At 51.0% G+C, this 23,757-nt stretch overlaps 1 protein-coding gene across 9 annotated transcripts; it reads right to left on the reverse strand.

Moving 5' to 3' along the window:
* ccdc18 (coiled-coil domain containing 18) lies at positions 1 to 23,634 on the reverse strand. Of its 9 annotated transcripts, none has more exons than XR_009527031.1 (25): positions 22,768 to 23,634; positions 21,707 to 21,886; positions 21,286 to 21,386; positions 20,514 to 20,642; positions 19,609 to 19,705; positions 19,358 to 19,479; positions 18,842 to 19,151; positions 18,573 to 18,660; positions 17,997 to 18,214; positions 17,055 to 17,165; positions 16,063 to 16,194; positions 15,298 to 15,432; positions 15,013 to 15,090; positions 12,891 to 13,058; positions 10,737 to 10,879; positions 9,063 to 9,226; positions 7,929 to 8,142; positions 4,872 to 4,971; positions 4,538 to 4,681; positions 4,250 to 4,390; positions 3,574 to 3,711; positions 2,137 to 2,580; positions 1,166 to 1,981; positions 1,050 to 1,072; positions 1 to 253 (listed from the first exon to the last, which is right to left on the reverse strand). XR_009527031.1 is itself a non-coding variant. In XM_060059655.1 (25 exons), exons 3-24 carry the CDS (start codon positions 21,827 to 21,829, stop codon positions 1,202 to 1,204), a joined length of 4,080 nt encoding a protein of 1,359 aa, XP_059915638.1. In that variant the 5' UTR covers positions 21,830 to 21,886; positions 22,768 to 22,969; positions 23,396 to 23,634; the 3' UTR covers positions 1 to 1,095; positions 1,166 to 1,201. The 9 variants fall into 9 exon arrangements, 6 of the variants coding, with proteins under 6 accessions (XP_059915638.1, XP_059915637.1, XP_059915636.1 ...); XR_009527030.1 differs by lacking the exon at positions 1,050 to 1,072 and adding an exon at positions 1,073 to 1,095; XR_009527029.1 differs by having other exon boundaries at positions 1,050 to 1,095.
* Positions 23,635 to 23,757: the final 123 nt, after the last annotated feature.

Raw genomic sequence — 23,757 nt, forward strand, 5'->3', positions numbered from 1 at the left:
TAGCATAACAAAACATTTTAATAAATGTAGCTAGTTACTTCGGTAATCTAAAAGGATGCAAAACAAAAATACTATATATTACAAATACATTACACAACATACATGTTTAAACAAGCAACATCATAGAGTAAGAACATAGGGTGACACAGAGCTGGAACCGGACAGCCTTTTGGTCGTTGGTGCTGGCAAGAATGACATGTTATCCAGTCAAGTCACAGCCAAATCAGCAGCAGGACTTGCCCTGGAGCTTGATCTAAATAACACAAAACTCTACAGATTTAATGTTGGACGTCAAAGACTGACCACTACACTTTGAAATCCTGTAAAATCCCACACACACACACACACACACACACACACACACACACACACACACACACACACACACACACACACACACACACACACACACACACACACACACACACACACACACACACACACACACACACAGAGTTATTCAAGTGCTGGAAATAAGCAGTCAGCAGAGAGAGCAGACAATTTCCATTATTTTAAGAGTCTTTGGAGAAAGAGTTCCCTGGAAGGGAAGCAGAAGAGACGAGACAGAGGGGGCCTGAAGGAATTCCCCTTCACTACGTCATGCAACACAAATCAGGTCGCACTTTATTGTCATTGCAAAGTAAAAGTATTTGGTAGGCCAAGTCCAACTGGTGAGTTGTATGTCAGATTATTTTTGCCCTACTCTTACATCAACAACTACACAAGAGGTTTGAATAGCAACAGTGGCATTTTGAAAGTGATTAAATATTGAAAGGCTCTCTACACTTAAAGGACTAAGCGTTTGGCACAAGAATGCAGAGGGCTAATGTTAATAAGTAATGATAGAACGGGAATCGCCAGTTTGCTGACCAGTGCAAACCATTGGGGATCCAACTGTAGATACTGGTAGTGCACAGCACAGTGTCGTTATGGTAACAAAGACGGATCACAAATCTCTCCTCCCTTTTTGACCCTAGTGCCCCCCTCTGGTGTCTCCCTGGCCAGGGACCCCCTGTGACGGTGTACCTGGACCCCCTGTGACTGTGTACCTGGACCCCCTGTGACGGTGTACCTGGACCCCCTGTGACGGTGTACCTGGACCCCCTGTGACAGTGTACCTGGACCCCCTGTGACAGTGTACCTGGACCCCCCTGTGACAGTGTACCTGGACCCCCTGTGGCGGCGTGTCCCTGCCCGGGGCTCACGACGCCTGGCCGGCGTCCCACAGCGACGTGTCCTCCTGCATGGCCAGCGTCTGGTTCACGAACCTCAGCATGCCCGACAGAGAGCCCAGGGGCCCCCCAGACCGGCCCACCGGCCCCTCGTCCCACTCGCCGCTCGGCTTGGCGCCTCCCCCCCTCCCACCGCCGTCCTCCTCCTCCTCCCGGTCCAGCATGTAGGTGAGGGGGTTGAAGGAGAGGTCGGAGGCGGAGGTGGAGGTGGTGGTGGTGCCGGTGGTGTCGGGCTCCAGGGAGCTCAGGCCCTGCCAGCTCTGGTCCACCGGGTGGGGGTCGGGGTCGGGGTGGGGGGAGGTGGAGTGGCGGGCGGAAGACTCCCGGGGCCTCCGGCTCAGGGCGTCCCGGAGCGCCGCCCTCAGCTCCGGGGGGAGGTCCAGGGACGAGTCGGCGCTGGTGGAGCGCAGCCAGGCCAGGGTGGAGCGCTCCGACGGCGGGAGGGACAGCGAGGACCGGTCGAGGGCGAGGGGCCGGGGAGGGGGCCCGGCGCCGGTGTGGACGGCGGCGGGCGGCGGCGAGGACCGGGGGTCAAGCGCCGAGGGCCAGGGGTCCCGCGGCGGGGCGTGTCCCGGGGCGGGACGGCGTCGAGGGGAGCGTGTCCGAGGGGAGGGGGGAGCCGGGGCGACTGCGTCCGGGACCGGGAGGGGCTTTGGCAGCGGTGTGTACGGGGCAAGAGGGGAGGAGCGGGGGTCCGACGAGCGCTCCAGGCTGGACAGCCGCGCCTGCAGACGGGTCACCGCCGACTCCTGCGTGCAGAGGACGGGAGGAACGGCGGTCAGGGGGCCGGCTGGACCCCCAGTGCCGTGACAAGGGTCCCAATTCTAAAACGAGTTCAACAAACTGAAATATTACCAGACAGGAGATGCGAGACCCATCTCGAATCACCCCGTCTCCACCCTACCTTGATGACCAGGGACTCGTTGGCCGCCTCCACCTCTTTCTCCGCCCCTAGCAGCCTGGCGGTGAGCCGGGCGCCCTGGGCTTCAGCCTCGCCCAGCCGGGCCTGGTGCTGCTCCAGCTGGGCCAGGAGCCCCGCGCTCCGGGCCCCGGCCTGCTCCGCCTGGGCCCCGGCCTGACGGAGCCGGGCCTGGAGGCGGCCGGCCTGGTCCCGGCTGTGGTCCAGCGCGGTGCTGGTGAGGCCCAGCTGGGCGGCGGCCTGCTCCAGCTGGGCCTGGAGCTGCGCGGCCCGGCCCAGGGCGCGCTGGTGCCCGGCCGAGGCCTCCTCCAGCTGGGCCTGGCTCTGCTGCAGCCGGGCGCCCAGCTCCTCCTGGGAGGAGCGCATGGTGGAGGAGATCTGCTCCGACACCTTCAGCAGCTGGCCTCGGGTGTGCTGCAGGGAGCCCAGCTGGGGGGGGGGGGGGGGGGGGGGGTAATCAGCTGGGAACCCTTTTACCAGGAGAGACTAGTCCTGGGAGACGCCACTGGTCCGGGGTGTGATCCCATGGGGTATGTGCGTGGAGTGATGGAGGTGATGATTGTTTTGTGATACAGTAGATAAGTGGAAGGAAATACTAAATATAAACATAATGGGATTACAGCCTTGATGAAATAAAAAGACAACAAACACTGGGACAGCTACTATGACAATAGAGGAGAGGATAGGGAGGGAGAGGAGGAGTAGAAGAGGAGTAAAGAGGAGGAGGTGGTGAGAGAGGAGTTGTAGAAGAGGAGTAAAGGTGTTGGTTAGGGGGAGGAGGTGGGTGAGAGGAGTAGAGGTGGGGTGAGGGGGAGGAGGGGGTGAGAGGAGTAGAGGTGGGGTGAGGGGGAGGAGGGGGTGAGAGGAGTAGAGGTGGGGTAGGGGGAGGAGGTGGGTGAGAGGAGTAGAGGTGGGGTGAGGGGGAGGAGGGGGTGAGAGGAGTAGAGGTGGGGTGAGGGGGAGGAGGGGGTGAGAGGAGTAGAGGTGGGGTAGGGGGAGGAGGGGGGTGAGAGGAGTAGAGGTGGGGTAGGGGGAGGAGGGGGGTGAGAGGAGTAGAGGTGGGGTAAGGGGGAGGAGGGGGGTGAGAGGAGTAGAGGTGGGGTAGGGGGGTAGGGGGAGGAGGGGGGTGAGAGGAGTAGAGGTGGGGTAGGGGGAGGAGGGGGGTGAGAGGAGTAGAGGTGGGGTAGGGGGAGGAGGGGGTGAGAGGAGTAGAGGTGGGGTAGGGGGAGGAGGGGGTGAGAGGAGTAGAGGTGGGGTAGGGGGAGGAGGGGGGTGAGAGGAGTAGAGGTGGGGTAGGGGGAGGAGGTGGGTGAGAGGAGTAGAGGTGGGGTAGGGGGAGGAGGGGGTGAGAGGAGTAGAGGTGGGGTAGGGGGAGGAGGGGGTGAGAGGAGTAGAGGTGGGGTAGGGGGGTAGGGGCTGCACCTCCTGGCTGTGCTGCTCCCTCTCCTGCTCCAGCTCCCTCTGGAGGGAGGAGACCAGGCCCTGCAGCCGCGCCTCCTTCTGCACCCAGTGCTCCTCCTTCACCGCCAGCTCCTCCTCCAGCACACACACACGGGCCTCCTAGCACACACACACACACACACGTAGAGACATGTCACACACACACACACACACACAGAGACATGTCACACACACACACACACACACACACACACACACAGAAATAGAGACATGTCACACACACACAAATAGAGACATTACACACACACACACACAAATAGACATTACACACACACACACACACAAATAGAGACATGTCACACACACACACACATAATTAGAGACATGTCACACACACACACACACACATAAATAGAGTAATGTCACACACACACACACACACACACACACACACACACACACACACACACACACACACACACACACACACACACACACACACACACACACACACACACACACACACACACACACAACCACACACACACACACACACAAATAGAGACATAACACACACACACCCACCCGATGCCTTCACACCCCTCCACCCTCCCATCCTACACACACACACACACACAGACAAGCCGCCATGCCCCGCATTAAGGCGTCCCGTTGAGCTGGCGGCGGGGGGCCTCACCCTCCTGTCTGCCTGCGCCATGCTGGCCTCCAGCTGTGCAGCCAGACCCCCGCAGTGCTGCTCCCTCTCCCCCCGCTGCACACACACACTCTGCAGCTCCTCCCGACACACACGCAGCTGCCAGCCTAGGTCCTCGCTCACCTAACTCACAGGAGCGCACACACACACACACACACACACACACACACGGTGATGGGATTACCACTTTATGGCGAGTTAAGTGGCTGCATGGCCCTGAGAGTCCCCCAGACCACTGAAGACAGGAGAGGGGGGGGGGGGTGTTGGTACCTTCATGTCTTCCCTGGCTTTGAGCAGCTCCTCCCGGGCCTCCGTCAGCTGGCCCTCCCTCTCCTCCAGGCAGCGCTGCAGCGCCTCCACCTTCTGCTCCATCTCCTGCCGGTGGTCACGGATGGCCACGTCCAGCTGCCCCAGCTGACAGCCAATCAGAGGCGAGGGATAGGGTCAACGGTGGGCGGGGGCTCGACACGGGACAGAGAGGACGTGGTGCCCTGCGTTCGTATCTTATCGAGGTCATAGAATGGTTGTAAGTCGCTTTGGATAAAAGCGGCCTTACATAAGTGTGTGCGTACATGCATGTGTGGCGGGAGTGTGTTTGTGGTACCACTTGTGCGCGCTGCTGCAGCTCCCCCTGTCTTTCCTTCAGGGCGGCGTCCATGTCCAAGACCTCATGGGTCCTCTCCTCCAGCTCCCTCTTGGTGTCCCTGACACACACACACACACACACACACACACACACACACACACACACACACACACACACACACACACACACACACACACACACACACACACACACACACACACACACACACACACACACACACACACACACACGTAAAGTCAGTCCCTTGTCATCATTGATTACGATCATTTACTGTTCATTTTGACACGTTATTTCAAGCATAATTTAGCAGATAATTCATAAGAATGACTGCATGTATGAATCACAACAATAGTAATTGCTTCTCAGGCTCAGGTGCCAAAATGGAAGCAAATAGAGAATAAACTAAACAAGAATGACACACACACACGCACACAAACACCCTGGACGAGGTGGTAAAAGCAGGGATTGTGTTGTCTTGCACAAGGTTGTGCATTCATTAGAGTAGACGACCTGAATGGGTCCTTTTGCAGTATTTTTGGGAGTATTAAATTGAAGATTGTTTTTGTTACACAAGCCCCTGATATCCTGATGGCGGTGCTGATATAAATTACTGATGTGATCACAGGAGAGTCAGATGACACCAAAAAAAGAAAAATTGAGATGATGTGATTTTGGGGAATCTTAAATTGATCACAGTAAGGGTGACCATTTCCCCTGAATTCAGGTCCAGGAATAGCACTTTAATGCAAGCCACTCGGTCTCCCTGCCTGGGGGCTGTCACTGTGTCAATGAGATGCTAAGACGGGGAGGTTAGGAATGGTTAGCGACGAGGGATGCAACGATGGGAAGAACATTTACAGTCTGTCCTTTTGTTTCTTTCACACCGTCATTAAAACGCTTCTGTCTGGCGGAGGAAGCATTTTGGGGGCTGGATGTACAGACTGTGCTGGTGGACCAGGACGTTATAGACTGGGCTTGTGATTTACAGCCCCGCCCTGTTTATCTGGGTGGGCAGGTTGAGCTCATTACTAGTAGCCGTAAGGATATATAATACTGAAAGATAATACTCAAATAACTGTCATCAACCCAATGGTGAAAAGAAATGACAACAGCCATGATGATTATTAAAAAAAGGGAAATAATATTCACATCTTAATTCCACATTTTTCCAAAAATACTTCAAACAATGAATCAATTTACACTTGTTAAAATGTTAACAAAAAAGTCCTTGGCCGACTTTAAAAAAGGATTGAGCTGCGCAAGATTGGACTGTAAACAAACTTTGGATATTAACACAGAGAGAATGAAAAGAGTCTATGAAAGAGTTGGCGTCTCATCTTGAAGCTCGGGAGGCGTCCGCTGTAGACTGGGGCATGTAGAGCCCGGAGCTCTCTCTCTGAACCACACAGATTCATCAGTGTGGAGCGTCTGCATTCCAAGAAGATGACATGCACCCACAAATATCTGCTTTGAACAGCAGGAAGAGGTGGGCCATCACAAGAGGTTATATTTCCTTACCCTGTGTGTGTACATAACATTTATGACTCTAACATTCACACACTAAAGGGGCAGTGTATAGGATTTGGTGCCTTCTAGCGGTGAGGTTAAAGTTTGCAACCAATTGTTTACAAGTAAGACAGAGATTGTCATTATTAATTAAAACACGTCCTCTCTGCAGCCATTTGTCCTTTCTGGGCTACCGTAGACACATATAAATGGCTCATTCTTAGCTAGCAAGAACCTAAGGGTGCTCATTATCATGTGGTTAAAACATGTATATAAATTAAAATATATTTATAAATATAATGTTAGAACACTCCCTTGTACACAGTTCACCTTAAAGGCTCCTCCTGGTGCTTTAATAATTGCTCCACTTTCTGTCAAAAAGGTCTTGATTAACAAATACATTGATTGCTTCTGTAAAGCACGGCCAATGTAGTTAATATTCATGTCGTGTTTCTCTTTGCATACATTCCCGATGAATATTATATATACTTCATTATTCGGTTGGAAGTTGTACCTGAATAACATGATAGTTGTAATAATGTGGAGAGTCTGTACAATGATACTCTAGGGTCAAGGAATAGTGTTTGATATTCCTCTTCATTGCACCATTGACTGTTATTCAATATTAAACACTGAGACTGTGACTTGCAGAAGCTTATTTTGTGGCATTTACAGATGCGGACATCAATACACACAGGATGGCCCTGGAGCTAGATAATAACAGAATAACACCACGTTTGCAGATTTACAAACAAGTCTATACTCGCACCACATTCCATTCCATGCCAGAGATAAAATCCTAGTAAAAAAAATCTCATGGGCTCAAAGAATTATCACAGATTGATTTGTCCGATTATAACATGCATGTTATAATCTGACATAAGCACGAAGTAAAATGGTGGTGGTTGTTCATCATTCTGGCCAGGATACAGCCCGCTCCGACCGGACTAGCCTCACGCTGTCCCTCTCAGACGCAGGGCCGGAGCTGCTGGGCACTAAAGCCCAGGCTCAGTGCTTCTGTATGCCTTCGTACATGCGTGTAGAGGACACATTGAGAATCAGCAAAGAGTCCATGCAATGTGTATGTACAGGCTGTCTCGTAGTGCGGTAAAGCAGACGGGGAGCATGGCATTAACACAGCCAGGGTCGAGGGGGTTCGATTCCCAATTGCTGCAACTCTGGCAGTTCTGTGAAGCTTTGGATGAAAGCGTCCAGCGAAGGTCCGATATGACCATCATCTCAAACCCTTTGAAGCCAGGGCCCAGTAGTGCTTGGCCCTCAGGCCTTAGACCTGAATATATGCTAACTTTATGTATTAACAATAGTGTCAGGATGAAGTGTGTGTCGGTTTACAATCAGCGATGGTGTTGGAGGTGATGTGTTGACTGCAAAGAGGAGTCAATGGGTATTTGGCAGACGGCACCCAAGGTGAAGCGCGGGTTAAACCGGTCGGTGAGAGAGCGGCTGAACAGTGTGCACCCCTGGGTGACATGAAGCGGTAGAGAGTCCTCTGGTGAACCCCGGCAGCAGTGTCCCCGTGGCCCTCACCTCAGCTCCAGGCCCAGCCGCTCCAGGGAGGCCTTCCGCTCCTCGGCCGCGCCCTGGGTCCTCTGCAGGACGTCCTGCAGCTCCTGCAGGCGCTCCAGCGTGGCCCCCAGCTCCCCGTGCACCGCCTGCAGCTGGCCCTCCAGCTCCCCCACCCGCTGCGCCGAGCTCCTCCGCTGCTCCTCGCCGCTACGCAGCTTCTCCTCCAGCTCCTCCACTGGAGGGGAGAGAGAGGAGGAGGAGAGGAAGAGGAGAGGAGGTGAGAGAGAGGAAGAGGAGGGGAGAGGAAGAGGAGGGGAGAGAGAGAGGAGGAGGAGAGAGAGAGGAGGGGAGAGAGAGGAGGAGGAGGGGAGAGAGAGAGGAGGAGGAGAGAGAGAGAAGGGGAGAGAGAGGAAGAGGAGGAGTGGATGAGGAGCAGAAGAGGAGAGGAAAGAGAGGAAGAGGAGGAGAGGAGGGGAGAGGAAGAGGAGGAGGGGAGGAGAGAGAAGAAGAGAGAGGAAGAGGAGGAGTTGAGGAGGGGAGAGAGGAGGGGAGAGAGGAGGAGGGGAGGGGAGAGAGGAAGAGGAGGAGAGAGAGAGGAAGAGGAGGAGGGGATGAGGAGAGGAAGAGGAGAGGAAAGAGAGGAAGAGGAGAAGAGGAGGGGAGAGAGGAAGAGGAGGGGAGGAGAGAGAGGAAGAGGAGGAGTTGAGGAGAGAGAGGGAGAAGAGGAGAGGAGGGGAGAGAGGAAGAGGATGAGAGGAAGAGAAGGAGGGGAGGAGGAAGAGGAGGGGAGAGAGGAAGAGGAGAGGAAAGAGAGGAAGAGGAGGAGGAAGAGAGGAAAAGGAGGAGAGGAAAGAGAGAATGAGGGGAGGAAGAGGAGGAGAGGAAGGGAGAGGAAGAGGAGGGGAGGAGAGAGAGGAAGAGGAGGAGAGGAAGAGGAGCAGGGAGAGGACGGAGGGAGAGGAGGAGAGAAAGGGGGTAAGGGGGAGTGGAGGAGGAGGAGGAGGAGGAGGAGGAGGAGGAGGAGGAGGAGGAGGAGGAGGAGGAGGAGGAGGAGGAGGTCAAGGAGGAGGCAGAAGAACCACTTTCACTTCAACTGAAAACACAAAAGTAGAAAACGGAGAATTCCTTTTCACAGGGTTTGCGCTGAGGCCGTACCCAGCTGGGTCTGTGTCCGCAGCAGGCCCTGGGCGCTCTGCAGCCTCTGCTCCAGCCCGCTGGCGTGGGAGCTGCTGGCGCGCGCCTCCCGCCGCAGCCGCTGGACCTCCGCCTCCACGGAGGACAGCTGGCCCTGCACCTTGGACATCTCCGCCGTCAGGTTGCTGCCGCGACGACAGGTCAGAGAGAGAGAGAGAGGCAAACGGAACCATTCGTTTGAAAATGGAAATCACTGCAGGGACCTTTTCTAGTTTGTCAAGTGTCAAAAAAGTGTCAAAAAAGACATTTGGCGGAGACGTAAAAGGACAGAAACTCTCCTCAAAGGCTGACCCCAGGGCTGTTGAACAGTGTGTGTGTCGTGCTGTGGGAAGCGGGGATGTTTCTGCGCGCGTGTCTGTGTGTGTGAATGACCGGCTATGGCCTTGACGATGCATACCATGACAGACAAACGCAGTGCCGACGAAAGGCAGTAAAGTATACGAAAACATGCGGGGGGTTAAGGACGCACGCACACAGCCAACGGCCTCGCTCCATCCCCACCTTACTGTGAGGACAGCTCCCACGGTGGTCTCCGACCCCCCCCGGCTCCTCACCCAATCAAAACACCCGGCCCAAAACAAAACCGATAAACGTTATGGCCTATTCGACAAGGCCTCCGCGTGGATGAAGCCAAAAGGACCCTGGCTCCACAGAGAGAGTATGAACGGGAGACTCTGCGTGCCGAACGTCCGGTCGGTCCTGAGTCTGTGACCGAGGAGAAGCTTCAATATATAGAGAGAAACGCGCGTGCGCGCACACACACACACACACACACACACACACACACACACACAAGCCTATGTGTGTGTAAGACAGTGTAACATTGCACAAGAGTCACAAGACCCTGCGCCCCAGGGTCCCAGGGGTATTTCCCCTCGGTGGTTTGGGTCAGATGAGCCCCACACTTGGCACAACCGTCTCTGGATCAACCAAACTAGATCCGGGTTTTATAAACAGGCTGAGGTTGAGATGACCGTAACATGTTAATGGTGGAACATTTCGGAAGAAAACTGCGATCAAATGGTGGTGGGGTCAAACTAGGGTGGGGCCCCAGAGCAAAGCCTCTACACGTCCCTGTTCAGTGCAGGGCGTTGGTGAGGACCATGGTCTAGCTCTGGTGACTCCTCAGAACCAGATCCATGAGATCCAAATGCACTGACACGAGCACATAGGTCAGCTGCAGACAACAGCTTAGGTTTGATTGCCTTACAGCAGCACACATGATCATAATTAGCTCAATTCTATTTATTTTGTTTCGAATAATTTATGCATCACCATATCAGTGTTTGGACTTGAATAAGGCTTTAAACTCAAAAGGTATGTTTATGATTCTGTGTATTTTGGGTCAACGGATTCAACGGGACTCTCCGTTGACTCTCCGAACCCCTTTCATGACGGCTGATTCAGACGTCTCCCTCACTATGTCCCCACGGTCGGGCGGCTGAACCACGTCCTCACCCACTGAGGGCCTCACCCACAGAGGGCCTCACCCACAGAGGGCCTCACCCACAGAGGGCCTCACCCACTGAGGGCCCCACCCACTGAGGTCCTCACCCACTGAGGGCCTCACCCACAGAGGGCCTCACCCAAGGAGGGCCCCACCCAGGGAGGGGAGAGCCCCACCCAGGGCCTCACCTGACGGTGTCTGTGAGCTGCGCTGCCTGCTGCGTGGCCTCCTGCACCTCCCTCCGGCCGTCCTGCGCCTCGCTCTCCCTGCTCCGGGCCTCCTCCTCCAGGGCGGCCCGCGCCCGCTCCAGCTCCTTCTCCAGACCCGACACCTGGGGGGGGGGGGGGGAACCATCAGTCAAAACCCTCCACAACTCTGATGATGATCAACTTAATGCTATATAATAAGACTATGTAACAACAAACAACACTAAAGGAGCCTTCAGTGGGACTGGGTTGTGGGTGAAGGATCCCTTCAAGCAGAAAACAGCCTCCAGTCAACAGCTGGATTCACACGCTAAGATTTAGCCTCTGGTTTGTACCCGAGCTGAAGCGCAGGCCTGCAAGAGGTCACTCAATGCCCCGGTTATGTGAGTGAGTTCACACAAAGGGATGACTTGATACTATGAACACTACAAACGAAGTGTGAAACAGAGGTCCTCGGGGGGGCGGTCTTAGCCTGGCTCCGCCCGCCTAAGTACTTCCGCTCAATTTTGATTTCCCTTCAGTACTAGGTCTGGGTCTGCGGTATGTTAGTGGGGGTTTCTCCTTCCAAATTTTCTGCGTCCAATCAGCGAACAGAGGGAGTGGCTGAGAACGATGGCGTTAAAGTCAGCTCTCGTTGTCGGACATCTTCACGCACAGTCACTGGTTTGTTTACAGCCTGCGCGCAACGTGATTCCCGGCCAAACGTTAGCGATTGGTTATGGCAGATCTAGAGTGGCACTGGGCAGATCCAATAGCTTTAAACTTCAACAGACACCCGCCTTCGTTAACGTTAACCCGTGAGTTAACGTTTGTGAATTGAGTAGGTCCAGACTCTCTATGCAAATGAAATGAAGTACGAGTCTGGTAGGACCAGGCTAGGTCAGTCTGTGAGTATTGTGTGAATTAAAACCTTTCCCTTGTGTTGTGAGTGAGTGGAAACAGTGAAGTATGACAATGATACGAATATATACTATTGTGAACATAAAACTATATATTACATATATCCTATGTAACATTTCCCAATTATTGCAGAGAATGCGCTTTTCAGACTTTCATGTCTTAGCCTTGGGGGGGAGGGGGGGGGGGGGTCTAAGCTATAAAGAGAGCTTGTAATGGGTCACTTTGAATTAGCATTATCATAACACCGAGACAAACATGTGGGGCCTGTGGTGATTAGGATCGACCAAACAGCCCTCTGGTTATATTTTACATTCTGTTATAAACACACAGACACAGTTTGCTGGATAACAATATTTAAGTCTACATTTAGGGCATTCAGAAGAGGCTTTTATCCAAAGCGACTTACAAAACAGTTCACACAGACATTCACACACACATGGGGGAGTCAACAATGCAAGACAACAGCCAACTCGTCAGAAGCAGTTCGGGTGAGGTGTCTTGCTGAAGGACACCTTGACACTATCGGGGATCGAACGAGCAACCTTCCAGTCAACCTGCGCGACCTCCTGAGCCAAGCCGACCCCTAGAGTCTAGGTTTCCTTCAAAACAAATGGCAGCATTATGGTAGGGTGAGAGCCAGTAAAGCATAACCTCAATATATACACGTATGCATATAATAGTAGGAACACAAACGTTACTAAAAATGACGTGGGTATGGTCCTTTCAGTTAAGAAGTTAGATGAAGAAGTGTTCATTCTATGTTTTCTCATGTCTGGTCACTGAACGATAAAACAAAATACCACGCCCCATCACTGCTCAACCAATCAGTGACTGTTGCCAAGAACCTCCACGGCAACAGGCAACGCATAGGGCACCTCTGGGCCGACGGCTTGGCGTGTGCGTAGGTCTACTACTAACAAAAGGGGTGCGTACAGGTCTCACGAGCATCGGTGTATAAAATGCAGTTGGCAGAACGTTATTTTGGCCTCGTTGTGCTACAAATGACCGGATATAAGGGTTGCCAGATTGTGCCAGGATTCCCGGCCAAACTAGCAACCTTGGCTGCATTGCACTGCCACCAGGTACTGGGAACTGATACGATGAACCGCACTGCAGCCAGGGTTGCCAGATTGGCCGGGAAATCTGTCCCAATCTGGGAACACTGTCCCCCCCACCTATCTCCCTGACAGGAGGTGGGAGGCGGCGGTGGAGGCATCTGCCCCTGCACCCACCCACCTGTGTCTGGAGCAGGCTCTGGCTGTCCTCCAGCTCAGCGACGCGGGCGGAGCTCTCCGTCAGCATGGCCTGCTGCTGCTGCAGGGACAGCTGGAGCTGCAGGGTCTGCTGTGTGGAGGTCTCACACACCAGCCTGGCGCCACGGAGCTCCTGCTGCAGGCTGGAGATCTGGTGGGGGGGAGGGGGAGGGACACAGGGTGAGGATGGACACTAGAGGGGTTTCGTTTCCTGTGGGGTTTGTGTGCTGATCTCACACACTCTTATGTGGTGTGTCACACTTCTGACATAAATCTAAGTCAGTCCCTTTCCATCATTGATTACGACCCTTTGCTGTTGAATTTGACACAACTTGAAATAACGTTATTTCAAGCATCATTTAGAAGATAATTCATACGAATGATTGCATGCATGAATCACAACAATAGTAACAAAGTGCTCTTTGTGAAAGAATGCTTTGGTCAAAACAGCGTTGCACAAACACAAGAAAAACAAGAAAGAAAATGGCTAGAATACATACAAAAAAATCTTGTTGCATCCCAAATAGACAGTATCATGACATACCTTTTGAGTTTAAAGCCTTATTCAAGTCCTAATCTTGATTCTAGATGCAGATATAAAGAGCCAGTGAAGCCCAAATAGTTTCTGTTTTGAACATGTCTTATATGATTGTCAACATATCGATCTATGGCCTTTTGTCAATGTTACAATGATACTCCAGAAGGAGGGAAAACGGTATGTGCGGTATGTTCATGGTCGTGTTGAAGAGAAAATTCAGCTTTTCAGATACTTTTAGTAACGCCACTTAGTTGGTAAGTGTGTTGACCTCCTTCTAAGCAGCAGATTATTCTGAAGAACCCAAAACGGTTTTCTTTTTTAAAACTCATTGTATTCGAATGAGAGATGAAACCTGGGGATTCACTAAAAATTTAAAACCCAAAATATTATACCCAAGAGATGCTTAGGGTATAATATTATTTCCCTCGCAGGTCACTCCATGTATAGTCTCGCAAAGCCAGACCAAACAACAGCAAGTAGAATGGTCCGGAACCACGCTATTCAGAGTCGTCTATCCGGGGGGAAACTGGGCTGGCCTGCTTTTTATTTCTTTAAACCAATCACAATCGTCTAGGGCGGGGCTAACCCCGGGAAGCAGCAGCGGTGTCCATGAGGGGGAGCACAATAGAGTGGCGAAGTCACGCCCCTTCCGGTAGGGCTCATGGGACCTATGAGATCGAAAAATATGAATGGGTGTCAATGGAGAGAAAATAATTATTTTCTGGTCCCGGTCTTTATATGCCCTGGATTACACATATGTTGTTTGTGGATTTAAAGGATAATTTTTCATGCAAAGAGTTCGACCGTTTATTGTGCAATTGTTCAGATAAAGGCTGTAGAGAAAACACAACGAGAAAGACTACACGGCTCGTATGTGACGTCACGCTCCCTGCGACTGGCGTGGAGAAGACCGACAATCTTCCCATCGGCATAACTGAAACTCTGCACGTGCCCCGACTTATAATGGTTTTCACCTCTTTCGATGCTTTTATCCTCCCCTTGGAAAAAGCGGTGAAGTGGGGCAGAGAGATCGCCATCTCTGTGCCGAGTTCCAAGGGCGGGTGTGGTGACGTATATCATATGCGTCTAGAGCAGCGAAGAGCTGTAGTTCACAAAGCGGCCTCACATAAAACCTAAAATTATCAAACTTCTTCATGAACATTTTTAGTTTTCTTTGCATGAAAAATTATCATTTAAATCCACAAACAACATATGTGTAATCCAGGGCATATAAAGACTGGGACCAGAAAATAATTATTTTCTCTCCATTGACACCCATTCATATTTTTCGATCTCATAGGTCCCATGAGCCCTACCGGAAGGGGCGTGACTTCGCCACTCTATACGGGAAAGCCAGCAACAGGAAGGGGAGGAGTAGCGGTTGAATCTGACGCTAGCACAATAGACGCTGTCCATTTCCGCTCAGCCAGACTACTCCATGCACAATGTGTTTGCCTCATCCATGCAGGATCCCCACCATCATCATCACATCATCATCCTCATCACCCTCCTCCCCCGTCTCTCCTATTGGTCTACCTGCTACAGGTAACCAGCTGTTGCTACCTACCTTGCTGGCAGACTCCTTCGCCTCCTCTTCAAAACACCGCAGGGCCTCTTCGCTGTGCTCGAACGCACTTTCCCTCTGCTGCAGGAGTAAAGAAAAACACAAATCATCACGGGTACACACATGGTAACTGCTTCAGGAGTAGGACAAAAAAAAAAAAACACAAATCATTACGGGTACACACTCACGCGGTGACACTGGATAACGAACGGGAGTGGGAGCTAATGGGAGAGCAGACGGGAGTGGGAGTGAATGGGAGCTAATGGGAGTGGGTTAGCCGGTGCAGACCTGAGCCAGCTCCTCCAGGGAGGCCTGCAGCAGCGCAGCGCCTCTCTGGGCCTGCTCCCGCTCCTCCTGGGCCGAGGACAGCTCCTGTTGCAGCGTCAGCTGTCCGCGGCGCGCCTCCTCGACCGACCGCTGCAGCTGGGCCCCCCGGGGGGACCGAGGAGGACAGGCCGTTAGTCCGGAGGGCAGCGAGGGCTGACCACATCCACTCTTTAGTCACCGTCAGTCCCCGCGTCGGGAGTGCTCAACGCTCAACCCGCTCAATCAGTCGATTTCATGCTCATGCCCACGGAAATCAATCCATTGAATCGTGTCCCCGGAGCAAGGTGGTCCACGCTACACAGAACAATTTGCAAACCCGTGCATTTTGAAACGACAATTGGAGATTTATTTCACTATTCAAATATACGCATCTAGAACTAGAAGGTGTACAGCGCCACCTCCCCTTCTGAAGTCAAAAGAAATCTCCCGATTGAAATGCATTTGTTTAAAAATCGTACTGTGTCCGACACAAAAACGATAATCTGAGAAACGTGCTCTGGGACACGATTCAACCGATACATTTTCGTGAGCGCGAGCAAGAAATCGCTTAATACCGGGTTGTAAACTTTAGATCAATTAATACAAATAACCAGCTGGAACATTTTTTGATGTATTGAGCTGTTTGGCAGAGGACGCCCTTATCCAAAGCAGTGTCCGGTGCAGTGTCCGGTTGAATCAGAGGCATGGCATCCAATGAGCAGGTGGGCGGCTGTCCTCTGGGATTACCCCTTCTATCTGGAGCTGGAGCTGCTGGCTCTGCGTGCTCTGCTGCTGCTGACAGAGGTCCAGGGCCTGCTGGTGCTCTCTCTGTCTCTTGGACAGGGTGGACTGGTAGTGCTGCAGGCTGCTGCTCTTCTCCTGAGGGACCAGAACCAACAACACAAGGAGGGGGTTCAGTACCGGACCGGAAAGGGAAACGCTCATCCTGATAATGAATGAAAGAACGGTTCAATCGATATCTATTTAAATCTGTTACGTTGTTTACGTCTTATGTGTTCTCCATGGACCCCAGTAGGTCTAGATAATAAACAATCAATCACAAATGTATAACAACTTAGTAATATCCACAAATCAGGCATTCATCAGAGCATGTCCATATGATACTTGTATGCTATCATCCCACTATCAGGAGTCACGGCACAGTAGTGAGTGAGTGAGTGAGTGAGTGAGTGAGTGAGTGAGTGAGTGAGTGAGTGAGTGAGTGAGTGAGTGAGTGAGTGAGTGAGTGAGTGAGTGAGTGAGTGAGTGAGTGAGTGAGTGAGTGAGTGAGTGAGTGAGTGAGTGAGTGAGTGAGTGAGTGAGTGAGTGAGTGAGTGAGTGAGTGAGTGAGTGAGTGAGTGAGTGAGTGAGTGAGTGAGTGAGTGAGTGAGTGAGTGAGTGAGTGAGTGAGTGAGTGAGTGAGTGAGTGAGTGAGTGAGTGAGTGAGTGAGTGAGTGAGTGAGTGAGTGAGTGAGTGAGTGAGTGAGTGAGTGAGTGAGTGAGTGAGTGAGTGAGTGAGTGAGTGAGTGAGTGAGTGAGTGAGTGAGTGAGTGAGTGAGTGAGTGAGTGAGTGAGTGAGTGAGTGAGTGAGTGAGTGAGTGAGTGAGTGAGTGAGTGAGTGAGTGAGTGAGTGAGTGAGTGAGTGAGTGAGTGAGTGAGTGAGTGAGTGAGTGAGTGAGTGAGTGAGTGAGTGAGTGAGTGAGTGAGTGAGTGAGTGAGTGAGTGAGTGAGTGAGTTACCTGGAGCTGCTGCTCCAGCTCTGTGTTCCTCAGGGCGGCCTGGCTGTAAGCAGATGTTTTCTCCTGCAGCTGTTTCTCCAGCCCCTTTATCCGTGCGCCCTTCCTCTTGAGCTGAGGACGAGACTCGAGACTTAAAGCGGCTGCCAGCTACAGGTTGAACACAGCAGTTGTTAGAGCTAAGGAGAGCTCACATCAACAATATGGCAGTCAGTCCGTTTATAGGGTTTTGGATGTGGTGGCTCTTTTAGATTTAGATAGGGAGGGATTCAGCCGATCGAATGTTAGCTTAAATAAAATATACTACCGTTTGGGGTAACTTAGAAATGTCCTTATTTTTTAAAGATGAGCACTGTTTTTTTCAATGAAGAAGAAATTAAATTAATCAGAAATACAGTCTAGAAATTGTTTGGTGTGTGTGTAGGTGAATGTGTTAAATTGATATTCTAGCAGGAAACGGCAGATTTTTCATGGAATATCTACATAGGTGTAGAGAGGCCCAATGCCAGCAAGCATCACTCCTGTGTTCTAAAGGTACATGGTTTGGCTAATCGTGTTAAAAGGCTAATTGATGATGAGAAAACCCTTTTGCAATTATGTTAGCACACGCTGAAAACTGTTGAATAAAAGTGTACGTTTTCATGGAAAACATGAAATTGTCTGGGTGAGCGCAAACCTTTGAACGATAGTGTATATGTACTGTATATATGTAGGCATATATATATATATTCACACACACACACACACACACACACACACACACACACACACACACACACACACACACACACACACACACACACACACACACACACACACACACACACACACACACACACACACACACACACTATATATTAATCGTACAATTGTTGAATCTCCCCTAGGCAGTATCCTGCATTCAGGCGGCTACGTCCCCACACGGTGTCCTCCTCCCCCCCTCACCTCTTTCTCGGTGTCGGTGGCGCGGCCGGTCTTCTCCAGCAGCTGAGTGTGGAGGCCCTGGTAGTGGGAGGCTCTCTGGGCCATGGAGGCCTGCAGGGCGGACACCTCCTCCTGGGCCCGGCTCAGACGCTCCTGCAGCCTCTGCACCAGGCCGCTCTGACGCAGCCGCTCTCCCTCCAGGGTCCGCAGCACGGGCAGCAGCGTCTGGTAGCGCTCGCCTGGGGTGGAGGGGGGGGGGGGTGGCAACGTGTGGGTGATGGGGCCGGGTTTACGTTACTCAAAGTGGGATTAAGACGGGCCATGTTTAAAAAAAGGCAGTGGGAGGAATATAGACTTTACAGACTGAAAGGGTAATGTGGTTATGAGAGCCCCATTTCTAGAACCTTTATAGTATATAGTTTCAACTAACACTTCAAAAGTTCAAAATATTGAGGCAGAACATGTATCCAAAAGCGCCTTTAAATTGGTCTTTTTTTTTTTTTACATCAAATCTGAAATATACAAGAAAAAAAACAACATCGTTACCAAATTCTGTCATGACTGTTAAACCTGAAGCCGAGTGTCTTTGGCCGCTACCTGGCTTTGGGTTCAGCAGCTGTGCATGGAGTGAGTAGTCCACCTGGGGCATCAGACAAGGCCTGACACAAAGAGGCCCCTCTGGACCCTGCAGCAACAAACATTAAGACGTAGGGTTAAAACATAGCAGGCACTTATTTATTAATCCCAGACGGGAATTTCTAGAAAGGCTTCAGGGAAATTTAGTGCAATTGGTTTCAGTGCAAGATAGGAGAACACTGCATTCATGTTAAGAAATAAATCAGCAGGATCCAGCCCCCCCCCCCCACCTCTCGGAGATGCAGCAGGGCCAGGATGGCCTCCAGGCCGGCCAGCTCTGCCTGGCTCTGCTGGGCGTCCTGCACGCCCTGGGCCAGCCTCTGCTCCAGGGCGAGGCGCGCCCCCCGCGCCTCCTCCAGCTCCCGCAGGAGGCGGGGCCTCTCGCCGGCCTGCGCCGCCCGCTCCCCCAGCTGCCTCTCCCTCTCCCCCAGCTCCCTCTCCAGCTGGGAGGTCCGACGGCCGGCCTGGTCCAGCAGGGCCTGGAGGCCGGAGCGCTCCGAGGACAGGGCCCGGGCCTGCTGCACCTCCCCCCTCAGCTGGCTGGGGAAGGGGGGGGGGGGAGCGACGAGAGAGTGGGATCCAGTGAAATACAATAGTTTTTGTTTACCATAATTGCTTTTCATTTGTTAAAATATTCCGTACAAGTATATGTGCAGCTCATCATACCAGACCATATAAGGATTATTATATTTGATATGGGAATATGACAGAGTCATGGCGTAAAGGGTTCAGTGGACGGTCTCTACCTGATCATCTGGTTCTGCTCGGCCCGCTCCTTCTGAAGCACAGAGCACTTCACCTCCAGGTCTACCTTCTCCCTGTCGCAGACCACCAGGCTCTCCTTGACCCGGCTCTCGCTCTCCAGCACCTGCCAAGCACCAAGCACGACAACAAATTAGAGATTTAAAATTTAATTGAACATAAAAAAAAAAAACACAATGAGTTCATGCGATAATCCTTTGCAGATCCAAAGACTTTGGAAGATGTTTGAGGTCACCTTCTTGAGTTTGAGGGATATGGTCTCCTTGTACTCTTTGTACGCCTCCTTCAGCTTCTCAGCATTGTGCAGCGCTTGGTTCCTCTGTTGCTCTGCCCTGAAAGCAGGATACATAAGACCAGTGTATAATGTGAGAATATTATACATGTTGGGGTTCATATGACCAGTGTATAATGTGAGAATATTATACATGTTGGGGTTCATTTTGAACCGAGCAGCACATTTAAATCTCTGCTTTTCGGCTAGAATCTCATTGCATTACACTGACTTAAATGGGAACGAAACTCAATATTGAACCCATTTCTAAATGGGTAACATAACATAACATAAGCTGACATACCACAATGTTTAAGGTGTTGTACATGACAAAGTACATTGAATAAGAATCGAGTTATTGATGTCTTTTACTGGCATTAAGCTCTAGGAAACCGACCAAATGTGTTACATAATAAAAGTTAATACAAATAATTCCATTGAAAAGCCTTCACCACATTACCGGATAACTTCGGGATTTCTCAAACTGGCCACTATTTCTACATCATTTTGGGTTGAAGGGAGGAATGCAGAAAACATTTTTTTTAATTTGTCCATTATTGAGCAAGAATACTGCAGCCTAAATTTGCATAACATATATGACTTTGACTGACAAGCTTGGCTCTAACCAAGTCTGGCCAAGGAGAAGTCTAGCCCTGTCTTGTGCAAGTTGAGAGACAATTGAGCGGTGAACGATGGAAAAGGGAGGATTTGAGAACCGGAGTCAGGGGAGGACTAGCAGTAACCTGCTAACTAAAACCACCTAACTTAAGATCACAGTTCTCCTTTACGATGGGTGCCTTTGTGTGCATGCATCGCCCTGTTTGATGTCGCGTCAACCATAAATGGAGAGAGGAATGGAGGGCTCGCACCGCTTCCCCACTGCGGCCCTGGAGTCCAGCTCCAGCCTCAGGTCCTCCAGCTCCAGGGACAGCTGGTTCCCCAGGAGGCCGCTGTGGGCCGAGGCCTCCTCCGCCTGCTCCGCCCTCAGCTCAGCAGCCCTGCAGAGGGCAGCACAGGCCGGGCGGGACACTCGTCAGGACACGGCCAGGGTTGGACTCGCATCCTCATCTCCATTCAGCTCGTTGAGAGCCCATCTATTTCAGACGAGTCTCCTTTACACATTGACAATGTTTCACACATGATTTGAGTGCTGGGACACTGCTCAGGAAGGTCCAGTCTTTTCACCAAGACTGGTCTGAAAGAAATCCATTTCAACGGGCTATTTTGTTTTGCAAGAGAATATCGTGAAGCTGTCATTGGTCCGCGGTGCGCTCCTGTCCAAACCTTTATTACCCATTTTCATTAGGCTTATATAGTTCTAGGAACGAACGAATCATAAAGAATCAAGATGCTGAGAACTGTAGCCATACTCTTCGTGCAAGGTGATGCGTCTCATACACAAGAGGATACAGTTTAGTGTATTCTTTTAGGATAATATTCCTTTGTCAACATGACTGACAGATTCTCGCTCCAAAAAGCAGCCCCGCTTGTTGGCGGGGGGGGGGGGCGACCTGAGATGGTCCATGTTGGGGGCGGCCCGGCATTTCTCTGCGCATTTAAACTGTTAGCGGGACACTAATCAGCGGCACGTTTCAACTCGGCACGGCCCAAAGTGCCAATGGAAAGAACGCTGTCGTTCACCTCAGTTCCACGGCCTGGGCCTCCAGCTCCGCCTCCAGGCTGAGGATCTGCTCGGTCAACGCGGACACATTACGGCTCTTAACCCCCACACCGGACCCCATCTGGGTGAGGGATAAACACATAGTCAAGATCCAACACCTGCGTTGGCTGGTTAAGATATTGGATTGAGAACTGGAATCATTCAAATGACATTTTTAAAATTCTGCCTGCTATTTCAAAGTCAGATAGAACACCGAGAGAAATGAATCAGCAAATAATGGCTAATGTGTGAATAAACATTGAAGTCAAGGTCCGATTACAATTTTACCGAATGGATGCACAACACACTGATGGCTTACAATGGCACACAGTCGGTACAAATCAGCTGGCCAACATAACCATCCCACAGGAGGTTTAAACCAGCTAGTTCCAAAGGCTTCACCTTGGACCTTGAGGAGGACAGCTCATACTGAGACGACTCCGGGTCAGGCATGAGCTGGACGGACAGACAGGCGTTCTCCTGTCGCACACAGCCCAGCTTCTTCCGGAAGGGGGTCGCCTCCATCTGCCCCGCGGCCCTGGCCGGGGCTGACTGCTGGTGGGCTGGGGGGCCACAGGACCCCTGAGGAGAGAGACATAAGGATGAGTACATGATACAAGGAAGGATGGTGAAGCGGCCTGCATGTTCGACTCCCAGCCAAAACGTTGGTGGTTCAATTCCCGATTTTCACAGTCTACCTGCAGGGAAGTCTTAGTTAGATACTTAATGAATTACATTCATAGTAAGTCGCTTTGGATAAAAGGGTCACCTACAACACACATTCTTATACACCTACTCTTCTTTGAAGACGACATTTCAGTCCTGATAAGTGGAATTATATATGAAACCATACATGCATAGCACATTTCTCGAATACAACCTGAAAAGCATGCTGCATGAGTGCATCACATTTTCTGTCCGTTGATTCAACTTCATAAAAAATAAACACAAGATGTACATTAGCAGTAAAAAAATATTCAAACACTATCCTTTTCTCACCACTGTGGTCCCTTCAGGGGCTTCATGAAGAATAACACACACACACACACACACACACACACACACACACACACACACACACACACACACACACACACACACACACACACAATCATCAGCATAGCGTGTCGAGAGCTCAACAACAACATTGGGGTCATGGAAGGCAGTGAAAACTGTGACTGGCCCGTTTCATACAAACACTGATGCACTCATTGAGAACATCCTGTGACTGCTCGACAAAGCAGGTCTCCAGTTAACAGGCAATTTGTAATTCCTCTGATATACTGTCACACTTTTTTGTTGCCGATTTTAATTAAGCGGCTTGTCCTTTCGAAATTTATCCATATGTCAATTATAAATTAATTATATCACTGCATATCACGGAAGGAAGCTAATGGGTCAAATGTTCTTCAAATTAACGGAACCTCAGGCTTGAAGGCAGTGAGATATTAGGCTACTCCAACCTGAGCTTTTGGCGATGGGGGGCGACTTCCAGCAGCACACCGACCCGCTGTGACACCGTTCGGCCTCTCCCGCCCGCTGCAGCTGGACTGGCGCCGTTGGGAATCCGGTGGTCTCTGTAAATCTTCTAAGGTCAAGCGACCTGGAAATCCGAAGGATGGACTATGCTGCAGAGAGCTATCCCTTGCATGTCGTTCTGATTGGCTGTAGTAAAAGTTAAAGCACACAAATGAAGGTGTGCTGATGACGAGCATACACAAGGGTGAGCCTCCTCACTAGAAATTATCAGTAGGACGGATGAATATAAACAGAACCAAACGGGGCTGAACAAGGGGCAGCGGCAGAAGCCATCACTGGATTCTTGAGGTTATAATTCAAATAGGGCATATTTACTAACCTCAATTGTTCTCCCACACTTTGCAGACTGATCTCAGTAAATCTGAGTCGAGTCCTTAAATGAATTACATCTTCAATGAGTTTTGTTACATCATCGAGAAAGCCCCATCCAACCTCCAACTTAAAAACCACAATGTTACTTGTCCCCAAGTAACGTTGCAACAGAAGCCAGTTCGAGTGGGGTGTAAAACAAGTATATAAGTAAGTATATTAGGTTTATAAACGTGACATGACCTCCACACACTCGATGTAAACAAAGCTCATCGCCGCATCTACAGGTTGCTATCGAGGACGTTTGAAAGAAAAGCATTGGTTTGTAACCAACATCGAGTAATGACGAGCACCGACAAAATTCTGTTTTGAAAAAAAATCTTAAACATTTAACAATTCGAAATAATGGTGCATCGCAACCACTACTGGCAACTGTAAAGTTTTCATGTACACACAACCGACTCTTCCTGTGATTCCCAACAAGGCACTTCGGGATTGGTCAATATACAACAGCTCAGTATATGATTGGTCCATAGAAAACGGCTCGGAATATTATTGGCTCTGCGACGTGACCGCCGGCAGCCGGGAGAACAGCGCTTTCAAAC

This window comes from Gadus macrocephalus, chromosome 8, assembly GCF_031168955.1.
Source record: "Gadus macrocephalus chromosome 8, ASM3116895v1".
Taxonomy (NCBI): Eukaryota; Metazoa; Chordata; class Actinopteri; order Gadiformes; family Gadidae; genus Gadus; species Gadus macrocephalus.

What these genes read in the sequence shown, in the direction of transcription:
- ccdc18 (XM_060059653.1), bottom strand. Translation starts at nt 23,019, where the DNA reads ATGCTCGTCATCAGCACACCTTCATTTGTGTGCTTTAACTTTTACTAC. An exon ending in CCCCATCGCCAAAAGCTCAG is followed by an intron (nt 21,887 to 22,767) that starts GTTGGAGTAGCC and finishes CTCTCTCCTCAG; the next exon opens with GGGTCCTGTGGCCCCCCAGC. An exon ending in GCGGACACAGACCCAGCTGG is followed by an intron (nt 8,143 to 9,062) that starts GTACGGCCTCAG and finishes TCTCCCCTCCAG; the next exon opens with TGGAGGAGCTGGAGGAGAAG.